This window comes from Balaenoptera ricei, chromosome 3 (genome assembly GCF_028023285.1).
Source record: "Balaenoptera ricei isolate mBalRic1 chromosome 3, mBalRic1.hap2, whole genome shotgun sequence".
In the NCBI taxonomy this organism is placed as follows: Eukaryota; Metazoa; Chordata; class Mammalia; order Artiodactyla; family Balaenopteridae; genus Balaenoptera; species Balaenoptera ricei.
The window spans coordinates 147,502,883-147,517,676 of NC_082641.1; the positions used below are offsets into that span (position 1 = coordinate 147,502,883).

A 14,794-nucleotide genomic window follows, 5' to 3' on the forward strand; every position below is an offset into this window, starting at 1 on the left:
AAAAAAAAAAAAAAATCAAGAGGCAGGCCAATTAGGGCCAGGGTGATGGCTCAAGGGACCCAGGTTCCTTGTGCTTTTCTGGTCCGCCATTCTTAGCATGTGACTTCCATCATTAAATTCACCTCATGGCTCAACCAACCTTAAAGAGCCTCAAGAGAAATAAGCTGATCTGCCAATAATGAACTGCCCATCAGAACAAAACTTAACATTCTTCAAAGAAGGAACATAAAATCCAGATTCTCTACAGCTTAGTGTTCAGAGTATCTAGCATACGATAGAAAAGGTATTAGACTTAGGAAGAAATACAGTAGAAACAGACCCAGGGATGGCAGAGATGTTGGAATTAGCAGGAAATGAACTAATATTTATTATAGATATGTTTAAGGATTTTTAAGGAAAAGAAATCAGTAGGGAAATGGAACCAAATAAAAATTCTAGATGAAAACTACAGTATCTGAAATGAAAACTTCCCTAGATGGATCTAACTGTAGTTCAGATGCTTCAGGAAGAAAGATCATTGAACGTGAAGTCAGAGCAGTAGAAACTATCCAAACTGAAGCACAGAAAGAAAAAAAAAAAGTTGGAAAAAAATGGTCAGAAGCTCAGTGATCTGTGGGATGTTGTTAATTAATCTAACAAATGTACATTTGGATTCCCAAAAGGAAAGGAGAGAGAGAGAGAATGAGAAAGAAAAATATATTTGAAGAGGTAATGGCTGAAAAGTTCCAAAGTTGGTGAAAAATATTGACCCACAGGTCCAAGAAGCTCAACAAACCCTAAGCACGATAATCATGTGGAAAATCACACGTAAATACATCATAGTCACCTTGCTGAAAACTAAAGAGAAAGAGGAAAATCTTAAAATCTCCCAGAGGATAAAGACATGCTGCATGTAGAACAATAAGAACCATTGCTAACTTATCAGAAATGATGCAAGCCAAAAAATAATTGAATAATATCTCTGAGGTGCTGAAAGGCAGAAAAAACAGTCTGCAATTCTATATCAACAAAAGTATCCTTAAAAAATGAGAGTAAAATCAAAAGCTCTATTTTCAGTTATAAAGGCCGAGAGAAATGCTCACCAGCAGACTTACACAATAAGAAATGTCAAAAGAAATTCTTTGGGGGGAAAGAAAATGCTCTCAGGTGGAAATGTGGATCTACATGAGAAATTAAGAGCACCAGAAATATAAAAGACTTAAAACTTTTTTCTTAATTTCTTTAAAAGATAATTGACTGTTTAAAGCAAACATAATGATAGTGTTACTTTCATTGAAATTTTTTGAAAGGAGGAAAAGAGAATCAAGAAACAGATGAGACAAACAGAAAACAACTAGTAAATGAGTAGACTTCAATCTAGCTACATTAATAATTCATTAAAAGTAAACAGACTAAACATGCCAATTAAAAGGCAGATATTGTCAGGTTGGGGGGAAAAAGCAAAACTCCAGTGTACAGGCTGCCTACAGTAGATTCACTTTGATGTGAATACACAGGTAGGTTAAAGGTAAAAGGAGGGGGGTCTTAAGTGTGTCACCTGGGCCAGCGCCATGGTAAAGCTGAGCAAAGAGGCCAAGCGGAGGCTGCAGCAGCTTTTCAAGGGAGGCCAGTTTGCCATCCGCTGGGGCTTTATTCCTCTCGTGATTTACCTGGGATTGAAGAGGGGTGCAGATCCTGGAATGCCTGAACCAACTGTTTTGAGCTTACTCTGGGGATAAAGGATGATTTGCTCATCTGGTTTTGGAAGCAGTCAATGCAGAGGAACAACATGGAAGGTGTGGACTCCAGCTGGGATAAGAGATGGGACATCGTTTAGATGTTCACCAGTTGGATGACACAGGCTCTTCTCAGATGTGTCTGTGGCAGAGTGGAACCTCTACTGACTTATTTACAGTAAACCGTACTAAATTAAATGTTTTTAACAATGTTAAAAAAAAAAAAAAAGTCAAAGGATGGGAAAGGTATAGCATACAGATACTAATCAAAAGAAAACTGGCCAATTAATATAATAATAGGCCAATTCATCAAAAAAACCATAATAACCCTAAATATGTACACACGTAATAGCTGAGTTCAAAATACATGAATAAGTAAGTGACTGGATCCACTCTTCGCAAGGGGAAGGGCTGATGGAGACATTTCCTCATTCCTGGCCCGTCTCCGCTGAGTCAGTGAGGAGGACAGCAGTAGGGGCAGAAGCAAGCCGACTCTGTAGCTTCGTTCTGTGTTCCGCATTTGTGTCCTTCCTGTGCCTCTGAGAAGGCAGGCCCTGGGCTCTCCCACAGGGGCCCGTGCAGAGAGTTCCCACAGGCTACTCCACCTCTTCTTGCCCTAAAGCGTTTTCTGGAACCTGCCAACCTCACGTGGGATGCCAGCCAGGACTAGGGCCTGTGCACCTGAGGTTGGAGAGGACTGGGGTCCTAGAGTGATGGATGGGGTCAGGGTTGGTCCTGGGGAACTCCAGGTGTCCGAGGACACAGGATAAGGTGGCAGCGTCTACTACCTTCAGGCTGGCTTCTGCCGTTCAGATACTGGAAGGGGCTGAGTCAGCCCCAGGTGGGGCAGGGGAAGGGGTTAGGGGAATTTTTAAGCAGTAATGAAATGTTGCCTGGAAGGGGAAAAGGAGGTGGTTTCCAGATAGGGTGTGCCTAGATGACAAAGAATTGCATTATTTTCAGTCCCATTTGCTGACAATCCAGCAATGATTTCTTTCCCCTTCCCTTCCCTTCCCTTCCCTTCCCTTCCCTTCCCTTCCCTTCCCTTCCCTTCCCTTCCCTTCCCTTCCCTTCCTTTCCCTTCCCTTCCCTCTCCTTTCCCTCTCCTTTCTTTCTCCCTTTCAAACTGTTAAAAAAATTGTGGCAAAATACACATAACATAAAAATTACAATCTTAGGCATTTTTCAGTGTACAGTTCAGTGGCATTAAATACCTTCACGTTGTCATGCAACCATCACCACCTTACCATCCATCTCCAGAATCCTCTCCATCTTGCAAAAGTGACTCTCTGTACTCATTGAAGAACTAGCTCCTCATTCTAGCCCCTGGCAACCACCATTCGACTTTCTGTCTGTATGAATTTGACTGCACTGTGTATTCCATGTAAGTGGAATCATGCGGTATTTGTGTTTTGGGGACTGGCTGATTCACTCAGCATAATGTCCTCCAGACCCATCCATGCTGTAGCACGTGTCAGAATTTCCTTTTTTAAGGCTGAGTGATATTCCATTGTATGTACACACCACATGTTTCTTTTTTTGTCTGTGTTCAGTCTTTGTTGCTGTGTGTGGGCTTTCTAGTTGTGGCGAGTGGGGGCTACTCTATGTTGCGGTGTGCGGGCTTCTCATTGTCGTGGCTTCTCTTGTTGCGGAGCACGGGCTCTAGGTGCGTGGGCTTCAGTAGTTGTGGCACGTGGGCTCAGTAGTTGTGGCTCGTGGGCTCTAGAGCGTAGGCTCAGTAGTTGTGGTGCACGGGCTTAGTTGCTCCGCGGCATGTGGGATCTTCCCGGACCAGGGCTCGAACCCGTGTCCCCTGCATTGGCAGGCAGATTCTTAACCACTGCGCCACCAGGGAAGCCCACCACATGTTTCTTATCCATTCATCTATTGATGGATGCTGTGGTTGCTTCCACCTTTTGGCTCTTGTGAATAATGCTGCTCTGAACACAAGCGGACAGCAGTGATTTTTTTGTTGTTTAATTTTGCTTTCTGTTAAGGTAATGAGGTAAAGGCGGGGATAGAAGTTAGTGGTTCAGGACACGGGCAGCCTTATTTCACACAGGAGACCTAGAAAATAAGCACCTGGGAGAGTTTATCCCTGCAGATCTGCGTGTTTGATGGGACAGAGCTGTCGAAACCTTTCGGTAGTTGGGGGCTTTAAAGTCCATCCCACCCTTCCGCCAATCCTTTGCCCTTCGTGGCCCCCGTGGTCACAGTTAAGATGTCATTTCTTGCTTCGGCTATTGTAACAGGGTGGCCAGACTCCAAGATCATTTTCCAGCAACTCATGTTGCAACTACTTCTGGAAGTTTCTTCCACAGGGCCTTCCAGAGCAAATTGCTCCCCTTCTCAGAAACTTCTCATGGTTCTCCAAGGCCCATAGAAAACCCCGAAACTTCTTAGCATGACTCAGGGCCCCACTGGCCTTCCTAGGCCCCTTCCCTCTCCTTCCCTCCATTTCCCTCATTTATTGATTGGCCCATTTGTTCACCCTGGGGCCTGTATTTTTGTATTTGTTTCCGACGTGCATGTCTGATATTGACTCATTGAAATAGTGTGTTAAAGGGCCCAGCACATAAGAAGTGCTGTAATGTTTATGATGAAAAGAGTTTTACCTGGGGTCTCATTAGCTCTAGAGTGATAACCTCCTGAGGTCAATTGTTTCATCCCCAGTTGACAAGCTGAGAAATTGAGCTTTAGAACTGCTGAGAAATGAGTTTGTAACTTTGGCCCTTGGATCAGATTCAGAACCAAGAATCAGAACCAAGCTGTTCCTCTGAGCAAGGCTGTGGCTTTATGAGATCCTGGAAAGCCGGAGGCAGCAAGAATAAATGCTCAGGGGCTCTGGATATGCTCTCTTGCCAAGGAAAGATGAGGTTTTGTGGGGACTGAGTTTGACTGAAGAACCATGAAAGGCCAGTGCTTGTAGATGTCTACTTAGTGAAAGCCTGAGTGTAAAATAGCAGAGTGGAGCATTCAGTTGGCTGCTTTTCCAACTCTAGAAGGATATATAAAGGGAATATAAGCTCATGTTGGAAGGAACATGCTTCTCCCTTTATAGGGGACCCAGGAACGAGGAAAAAGCCTTACCAAAATAGGTTGCATTCATGCTGGTAAAATTCTGAATGCTCAGCTGGATCGATGAGGAAGTTGGAGCAAGTGGGTGGATGCAGACTCCTTCCTCCAATGGGCAGCTTGCTGAAATGCTGCAGCCGAGGACAGAGGAGAAATCAGAAATGCCCATGGGGTGGTGAGGGACTTGCTCAAGGTCACCCAGCTGAAAAAAGCTGAGCTGGGCCTCCCACAATTTAAGAGTCCAGGTCCAGTGGTTCTGGCGTATCATGCAGGCTGCTTTTAATACACACCTTCCAGTTGGAGCCCTGTAGTACCGTGCAAAGAACATGGGCTTTGGAGCATCATTTGCAGGCTTGGCCAGGTTAGCCGGCCTCAGTGCTTTCATCTCTCTGCAAGGCGTGGATAAGAACCCTTTCCTCACCGGGCAGTGTTGAGGACTAGTGAGCAGTCAGGCAAAGCTGCCAGCAGGTGCCTAGGACAGAGTCGGGTTACTAATGCTGCTGTTTCCTGGTGAGTTCTTGCTTTATCAGCTCTTCCTTTGCTCGGCGGTGTGTACAGCCATCGCCTGGGACTTGCCCCACGTGGTCAAGGTTCTTGGTTGACTGCACCTTAGGTGCTCTCACTAAAGGAATAGAAGGTTCTGATTGAATGCAAAGGTCAGACAAGTACAGCCTCCTTACTTTTCTTGTTAGAGCATTTCCATTGGCCTACACCAGCGATCGTGGGGTAGGTATGGGGAATTTCCTCACTTCCTTTTCCCCCAGAGTATCTCATGACCTCAGTTTCTGGTGACTCTGTTTGCCGTGGTATTTGGTACTTCACCTGCTCAGCCAGCATCCACCCTGCACTGGCTGTGCCCTCACCCATCTCCCACCTCCAGTAAACTAGACGTGCCTCACTGAGAACATCAGCTTTGTCTGGAGAGAGCAGGTGGACCTCAGCCTCTTTCCCGCCTGCAAAGTTCTACCCTAGAGTTTCCAGGAAGTCACTTGATTGCATTACTGATTGATAACTCCGTTTACCCTGGAGTGGAGACAGCCATAGTTCCGAGTTCTGCTTAGGATTTATCGTGCGCTGACGTCAAGGCCCAAGTGAAAAACTGAGAAGGCCTGGTTATGCCGAGTGCCTGTCGGACACCACCGAGAAGGCTTTGAGGTCTCTTATTTTATATGTTTAAAAAGGGCTCCTTCTTCTTTTGAGACAGAACTTCAAACGAAGCATTCCAGGCCACACTTCCTTTTGGTAAATCTTAACCAGTGTAAATGTTTGCTTTTGTGTTGTAAATCTTAGGAGGTTGGGCTGGGGGGGGGGGAGGGGAGGGAGGGAGGAATTTCAGAAGCAGGTGTCCTGCCAGCAAAAGTTAAAACTTAATCTGCTGTTTGGGGTGTTTGGGGGAGGCGGGTGGCTGGAAGGGGAGCGTTCATAATTAACGAGCCATGCTAATGAACTGGAATTTGGAGACAGAGCTTTTTTGCCAGGTTGTGCGAATTCCTGGACCTCGTGCCCGCGGCCCCCTGGAAAGAAAGGGAGTTTAGGAAAATTCCGACTTGCAGGCAGAAACCCCTGTTGGGGAAGTCAGTGAATGAACATGGGAGGAACAGGGCAAAAAGCAGTAATTAAAAGGGTAGAAAGATAAAGGGGAAAGTGAAATGATACAAAGCAGTATTCATTAATAACTGTGGGTTTGGTTAAAATGTAAATTCTTCTAACAGTTATTAAAAGAAGCGTCCATTTCCCTGCTTCCCTGGCTGGGTCCCCCCTCACCACACCCAGGGGCATAATACACTGAATAGGAGGGTCTGGGGAATTGGCCTGGGACCCACACTCTCCAGGACAAAGACTTCAATTTGCTGCCCAAGATACACCCCCTCGGAAGAGACCCTTGAAAACCTGGGACACTGTGTGGAGGGAGGCCACGTGTGCCATGTGTAACTTGGGCAAAGGCATTCACCTTCTCCTAGACTCAGTTTTCCTGTCGATGAAATGGAGAGCAGCGGGCACTTTCAGAATGGTGAGAGTCTCTTGTGATTGTGGGTGCTTGCCCCTGCATTCAGTAATCACTATCGTTAGCCCCACCCCTGCAGAGCCCCCCCCCCCCCCGCTGCGTCTATGGAATGTTCTGGAGGGGGATGGCTTAGTGGGAGGTGATCCTGGGGTTAATGAAGCCGAGACCTCCCTCCACCTCTACGTGTACTCGCTCCCTGAGGCCCCTTTTGCCTTTCTCTTTCCTCTGTTCCTCTAGAAGGAGTTGGGGCTGGTAGTGGAGGGACGGGGACAGAGCTCGGCGCGAAGGATGCAGTGAGGGTTTGGCAGGCAGCGGCTGGATTTGGGGACTACAGCGCTCTGCAGTTCAGTAAGAGGGAGATGGAGAAAGGGTTGGGCCCTCGTCCCGTCCTCTCCCCTAAAGCTACTGAATCTTTTTACTATGAGAAGCAGCGGGTGCTTCTAGAATCCTGTACCTCCAACCCCCCCCGCCCCGCCTCCCCGAGAGCCTCAAACTGACCTCAAGGCAGAACTGCCAAGAAGTGAGCTGGGTGACTCACAGCCATTCCCCAGTTTGGGGCCATCAGAACCCCCTACCCACACTGGCGGGTCATGCTTCAAACGGCAGCTTTGCCACTTCCTCACTTAGCCTTGAGTGTGAGAGCAGCAAAACCGGGGAAGCAGCCTAAACATCTCACGCTGGGAGCTGCACACGTTAAGTTGGGGGGCATCCACACAATGGAGTGCCATGCAATTAACAGAATGAGGTAGAGCTACACGTGCTGGTATGGAAAGAATTCCAAGAAGTGTGATTAAGCAGACAGCAAGATTCAGAATAGTATGTTTTGTGTTTTTAAAATGGGTTTAAAAATACACATTCGTATGTAATAGAGTCTTACAGAGGGGCTCCAAAGCATCAGGTATTCCCCAGAAACACTGAGCCCACACAGGATAAAAATAGCTGCTGGTCCAGCATCACCCTTTGAGCCTCACGACTTTGATACTACTTTGTGTTTCTACAGCCTCGCCTTTCCCACTTCACTGAATTACCTGCCTGACTCATGTTGTGATTTGAGCTTGCAACTCCCAGTCAACGGAGAGTGAGTGAAGGAAGATTGTGTACGCACCATAGTGTAATTTTTTTAATATAAATTTATTTATCTTATTTGTTTCTGGCTGCATTGGGTCTTCGTTGCTGTGCGTGGACTTTAGTTGTGGCGAGCAGGGGCTGCTCTTCCTTGCGGTGCGTGGGCTTCTCATCGCTGTGGCTTCTCTTGTTGCAGAGCACAGGCTCTAGGCGCACAGGCTTCAGTAGTTGTGGTGTGTGGGCTTCAGTAGTTGTGGCACGTGGGCTCAGTAGTTGTGGCTCGCAGGCTCTGGAGCGCAGGCTCAGTAGTTGTGGCACACGGGCTTAGTTGCTCCGTGGCATGTGGGATCTTCCTGGACCAGGGATCGAACCCATGTCCCCTGCATTGGCAGGTGGATTCTTAACCACTGCACCACCAGGGAAGTCCCACTGTAGTGTAATTCATCAGTTTTGTTTTTTATTTTAATTTTATTTACTTTTGGCTCTGTTGGGTCTTCATTGCTGTACGTGGGCTTTCTCTAGTTGTGGTGAGCGGGGGCTACTCTTCGTTCCGGTGCGTGGGCTTCTCATTGCAGTGGCTTCTCTTGTTGTGGAGCATGGGCTCTAGGTTCACGGGCTTCAGTAGTTGTGGCACACAGCCTCAGTAGTTGCGGTGTGCGGGCTCTAGGGCACGCAAGCTCAGTAGTTGTGGCTCGCAGGCTTAGTTGCTCCACGGCATGTGGAATCTTCCCGGACCAGGGATGGAACCCGTGTCCCCTGCATTGGCAGGCGGATTCTTAACCGCTGCGCCACCAGGGAAGTCCCTCATCAGTTTTGAGATGGACTTTTTTTGTTTGTTTGTTTTACAAAAACAAAATGTTAACACCTTCAAATGTTAACCTGCTGACACCTTCAAATTGGGGATGAGTCTTAGCAATGCCGTTGGCATGGTAATTGCCGACACACGCACACACTCTGCTGCTCCTGCTAGTGTAGCTGGTACCATGGCTCCTCTGTGTTTCAGTCCCAAACAATCTAAGAACTATTGTGGACGGACCTTGGTTCTTATCAAAAAACCCGTCTTCGACATCTTCTGGTACAATCAAGAAAGGATCAGAATCCAAACTCAAAGTAATTTTCAGCAGCTTGGAAGAAAATCAGAGGCATTATCAGAGGTCTCTTTCAAGAAACGCCACCCCAACACTCCGTGGCACAAAGAATGGCACTGTGAGGAACCCGCAGGTGCAGGTGACTCAGAGCTGAGGAGGGTGCAAGCTTATCAATACCTGAGCTAATGTCGTTTGCTTCTGTTTTTCCTTTTTGCATATATGGAAGAGAGAGCCATGTAATTAAGTCCATACCTGAATAAGCCTAAATAAGCTTTTTCAATACATATAAATATTCTGAGATAAAGGAAGCATGGGAGCATAGTTTATTGGCAGTGTTGTTCTTTCTTTGTTGTATATATAATAAAACTTTTGTAATTGACGCTTGTTCTCTTAGGTTTGATGAAGTCTAGTGGATGTGTGTGTGTGCTGGGCACATCACATGCTGGTATGTCCATGAAAATATTTCTGGAAGGACACAGGAAATCTTTTTATTTTTTAATTGAGGGTAATTAACATATAACATTATATTAGTTTTAGGTGTATAACATAGTGGTTCAGTATTTGTACGTATCGTGAAATGATCACCACAGTAAGTCTAGTTAACATCTGTCTGCATACGTAGTTACAAGTTTTTTTTTTTGCTTGTGATGAGGACTTTTAAGTTCTACTCTCACAAACTGCTAAATATAAAATAGATAAAAGCAAGAACTTACTGTATAGTACAGGGAACTGTATTTAATGTCTTGTAATAACCTATAATGGAAAAGAATATGAAAAACTATGTATTTATATGTGTACAACTGAATCACTTTGGTGTACACCAGCAGCTAACACATTGTACATTGACTATACTTCAATATGAAAAATTAAGATCTGCTTTCTTAGCAACTTTTAAATATGCAATATAGTATGGTTAACTGTAGTCACCATGCTGAGCATTATACCCCTATGACTGCCTTATTTTATAACTGGAAGCTTGTACCTTTTGGCTCCCTTTACCCGATCCACCAACCCCCCGACCCCATCCCAGGCAACTACCAATCTGTTCTTTACATCTATAAGCTTTTTTTTTTTTTCCTTTGTAGATTTCATATATAACTGAGAAGGAAATCTTAACTTTCCTGTTTTTTTAGGGGCACCCATGGGTGAAGAGGGGAAAGGTTCTTGTTGCCTGTATTTGCAGATTGTTTTTTTGTTCGTTTTGGGTTTTTTTTTTAAATTAATTTATTTATTTATTTTTGGCTGTGTTGGGTCTTCGTTTCTGTGTGCAGGCTCTCTCCAGTTGCGGCAAGCGGGGGCCACTCTTCATCACGGTACGCGGGCCTCTCACTATCGCGGCCTCTCCCGTTGTGGAACACAGGCTCCAGACGCACAGGCTCAGCAGTTGTGGCTCACGGGCCTAGTTGCTCCGCGGCATGTGGAATCTTCCCAGACCAGGGCTCGAACCCGTGTCCCCTGCATTAGCAGGCAGATTCTCAACCACTGCGCCACCAGGGAAGCCCTTGTTTTGGGTTTTTTAAAAGATACTTTTCATTATATTTTCTCTGATTTTTTTATTTACTTTTGTTAAAAAAAAAATTTATTGGCAGTACCTCTGGAGTCTCAAGCCACATCTCAGACCTCCTGACCTCCTAATCTCTGGGGGTGGGACCCCAGGGGCCAGGCAGCCAGGTTCGGTTATCTATCTAGCCAGGCTGAAAGCCAGCTAGCATCTCCGCATTTGTGAGACCAAGATTTCCCTGAGGCTCAACAGGGTTTCAAAGAAATTACTAACTAACTAACTAATTAACTATCTTTCTGCCTTCCCCTCTTTCTCTCCCCATTCCTTCCTCAGATGTTTTTTGAGCACCTCTCCTGTGTATATAGCATCAAACTCCTACAGACCCTCCTCTCCCTTCTGGAGCTGTAGGGGGTGCCCATTTTGCATTAGAGGTACCTGAGAAATGTGTATGTCCTTACAATCCTTGATCATCTCTTTAGAGCCTTTAAGTCTGAGAATGTGCCCTCAATGCTATGAAACCCACCCCCCCCCACCTGGGGAAAAAGGCTTCTCCTCCCTGGAGTGATCTTGATGCAAGGCCAGGTGTAGGTTTATCAGATTCCTAACGATGGGCAGCACCTCTGTGACCTTTTCAACCCAGAGAGGCTGCTCTGAAGTGATGTCAGTCTACAAAGGCCGAGCTCAGTGCTGGTGTGGCCGCCAGGGCTTTCCAGAAGGAGAGGGACATGTGGGAAGAGGACGGCTCCCCCCATCACCCCATCAGCCCAGACCCATCATTTTGGGGACTTTGACATGGCTGCTAAAGTTCCCTAACTGATATACTTGCTTTTTCTCTTCCCTTCTCACTGCACTCTTCAAGATCATCTGAATACAAGGTTCTTACAGAAATTCAATCTGATCATGCCATCCCGTGCGTTAAAAACACTCTGATGCTCTAACATGGCACATAGGACATAAGTCTGACCCTGACTTTGCCTCTCCTGCCCCATCCTGCCCACCCCCCCCCCTCCGCCCCCCACTGTACTCTGACCACAGGTCTGCAAAGGCCTGGCAACTCTGTGCATTACAGCGTCTTTGCAAACGCTAGTCCCTCTACCTGGAATCTTCTTCCCTCCTTGCTTCACCTTTTAACACCTACTTACCCTTCAGCCCTGTGCTTAGTCATCACTTACTCGAGGGAGCCTCCTCTAACGTTGCTGAGTAGTTCAGGCCCCCCACAGTCTCATGCCGCTGTGTGCAGCCGCTGCGTAGACCTGCTCACATTAGTTGTGTGACTCACTCTCTTCTCTGCCTCAGGCTCCCCGAGAGCAGGGGCTCGGGCTGTTTCTCCATAAAACTCTATCCCCAGTGCCTGGTTGCAGTGAGCTCTGAACTTTTATGTTGGACAAATGAATGGCTGATCATCCTGCTAAGCGGCGATGCTTCTCCCAAGAGGCAGTGGCAGGCCCTGCCCCCAGCAGGCTGTGACCAAGGAGGCTGATTGGTGGGATGGAACGCCAACAGGTCCCTCTGGTATCCTGGATACCAGAGAGGGTGGGAATGTAAACTGGGCCCAGAGGCTGCATTCTTGAAATTTCACTTCAGCCCAGGAGCAGTCTGCAGGGAAGTGAACCTGACCTTGAAGTTCTTGCCTTTATTTTTCTCTCCCCCTCTCTCCTAAAAAAGCGAGATAAAAGGGACAATCCCGCAACACATTCTTTCTGAGGGAGCTGCTAAGTAGGAGCTTCTGAGTCATGCTCCACTCATCACCCAGACCTGCTTCTTGCTGGTACAGGTGCGCCTTCCAAGACTCCTTGGCGTCGCATGGCCTGGAGGAGGTGAGGTTGCAGGGGGCATGCTCCCTGGGCACTCGCAGAACATCTCAGCAGCAGTTTCCCAAGTGAGGTGCCACAGAAGGCAAAAGGTGGGCTGATGATAATAGGTGTTTACTGAGCATCTGTTATGGCCCCAGGAAATGTGCTAAGCGTTTCGCCTGCTTTATATGATCTGGTCCTCCCAACACACCTGTAAGTGAGGAATTACTATGCCAGATTAGACAGATGAGGAATTAGGACTCAAAGAATTGAAAGATCTGCCTATATCCATCCATACAGCTGGGGGTGGAAGTGCCAGGATGTGAACACAGGTCCATCTAGGAGCTTCCACACCTCTGTTCTGACCACTGTGCCCTCTGCAAGTTGCCCTGACAGCCAGCCCCTGACCACTTACAGTCTTCCTAGCACTTCACATCCGTTCATTTAATTGTTCACAAATTTGATGAGGAAGATATGATTACTCTCATTTCTCCAATTACTAAACTGAGGCTTAGAGAACTTAATTAAGCGACAGAACCAGGATTCGAACACAGTTTTGTCCACCTGCAGAGTCCTTGATTTCCTCCCCCCTAGGAGACCAGGGAAGTCTGTGTTGCTTAGGGCGAATCACTTTTCCTCTCTGGTCCTCGGTTTCCTCATCTATAAACCAAGGACACTGGACTCTTATCAGGGGTTTTCAAATGTGTTTTAGCCATGGAGCCATTTCTTCAAGTGGAATCTTGCATTGAACCCTGGTGTATGCACCCCTACCTTTGCTGCCCACTCCTGCCGTAGCCAGCCCGCCTGGGTACGTGCGTCCCTTATACCCCATATATTCTCAAACAGATCCCAGTTTGAGACCTCAGCAGTAGGCGACTTCCAAAGGCCTTTCCAGTGTGGTCAGCCATCTCTGCTTCTGTAATTTGGGGTCCAGTAGAAGAGCCAGGGCACATTCTCATTCTTAAAAACAATACTTCGTGTTCTCCCACCTGCTCAGGACCCCAGTTCAAAAGGTGCTGAGCCTCTGCCCCAGAACACCCTTCCTGCGTGTTTAGACACTGACTCAGCTGTAGGGAATGAAGCTGAAACTCATCGTTGTGATTGTGCAGTTAGTGTTCTGACTTGCCGGGAAATTCATACAGATTAGTAGTTATTGCAAGACAGCTGGAGGTAAACCGAGTGGGTTCAAATCCCTGCACCTTCACTTCACACCTTGAGCCTGGAGGGCAAGATACCAAATCTATCTGTGTTTTCGTTTCTCCTGTGCATTGAGAAGGCGATGATGCCCATCACAGGTCCTAACATTAAACAGTGTGGTGTACGTGCTCAACAAATATTCGCCATTATTCATCATCATGTTTGACAGCACATGCTATTTCTCATGTACCATGACCACAGTTAGAAATTGTCACCCAGGTAGGTAACCTCGAGTTATGCAAAGTTCGGGGTGGCATCCTAAGAAAAAGGAGCATCCTTTATCAGCATCCCAACCACCTACACCAGTGGATGGTGGTGAAATTGTCGGGGTCCTGCAAAGCCCCAAACTTGTAACTTTCCTCTCCCCCTCCACTTTTACAGGTGGTGGTGAACAGCCCTGCTCAGTATCCGTACACCCCACTTTCAAACCACATGGCACTTGAGATGAATTATTGTTTCTTTACTTTTGAAAAGTAAACATCTGATGATGTTTCAACAGATACATCAGTGGTTCATAACTGGGGAACATTTTGACAGCTCCTTTCCCACCCGCCCCAGGGCACATTTGGCAACGTCTGGAGGCTCTTTTGGTTGTCACAACTGGCAGGGTGCATCGGTGGTTAGAAACCAGGGATGTTGCTAAACATCCTACAATGCATAGTACAGTTCTTCCCCTACAATGAAGAATTATCTGGCCCCAGATGTCAGCAACAGCTCATGGTGAAGGCCAAGGTCAAAAAACCCTGCAATCTATGTTAAGCACCTATGGTGCAGGTCTGGTCCTTGCTCACATGGATCTTGTAGTCTAGTGTGAGTCATGGGGGGATTAGGGGGACAGAAATTAAATGACTAAACAAAGAAACAAACATATAATTGCGCATTGTCCTAAGTACCCTGAAGGAAATAAAATGGTGCCCTGGTGGAGAATAAACATCTAATTAAGATGGCTCGGTCAGATAAGACCTCTCTGGGAAGGGGACAGTTAAACTGGGATCTGGAAACCCAGGAGCCAACCATGCGGAGAGAGGAGGAGCGATTCCTGGCGTGAGTCAGAATGCGCAGGATGGCTGGAGTAGGGGAGCCTTGAAAAAAAGTGCTAGGAGCTAGAGGAGGCAGGGGGGCCAGACGTGAGGGGTCTTCAGGCCTGGGCAAGGGTGTGGCTTTTGTTCTAAACACAATGAGAAGCCACTGAAAAGCCTGTGACAGGGACAGGGCAGGATCTTGTTTAATTTTTTTTTTTTAAGATTTAAGAAGTATGAATTGGAAGGGATTTTTCCTGTATTAAAAATGTTGAGAGGTGCTAACCAGTCCTGGCCGTCGTAGGGACGAAGGGATCCAGGGAAGCCTTGACCCTC

General features: G+C 46.8%; 2 protein-coding genes and 1 long non-coding RNA gene across 3 annotated transcripts in view; 2 read left to right on the forward strand and 1 right to left on the reverse strand.

Moving 5' to 3' along the window:
* The window catches only part of WWC1 (WW and C2 domain containing 1), a 149,841-nt gene that overhangs the window by 25,234 nt on the left and 109,813 nt on the right, over nucleotides 1-14,794 (forward strand). The gene's annotated exons all lie outside the window — the stretch shown is intronic.
* On the forward strand, nucleotides 1,551-1,775 carry LOC132363908 (mitochondrial import receptor subunit TOM7 homolog). The gene has a single exon (XM_059919616.1). The coding sequence runs from the start codon at nucleotides 1,551-1,553 to the stop codon at nucleotides 1,716-1,718; it is 168 nt and encodes a 55-aa protein (XP_059775599.1). The 3' UTR covers nucleotides 1,719-1,775.
* On the reverse strand, nucleotides 7,908-11,827 carry LOC132363909 (uncharacterized). The gene is made up of 2 exons (XR_009502674.1): nucleotides 11,592-11,827; nucleotides 7,908-9,413 (listed from the first exon to the last, which is right to left on the reverse strand). It is a non-coding gene; the product is annotated as an uncharacterized LOC132363909 (long non-coding RNA).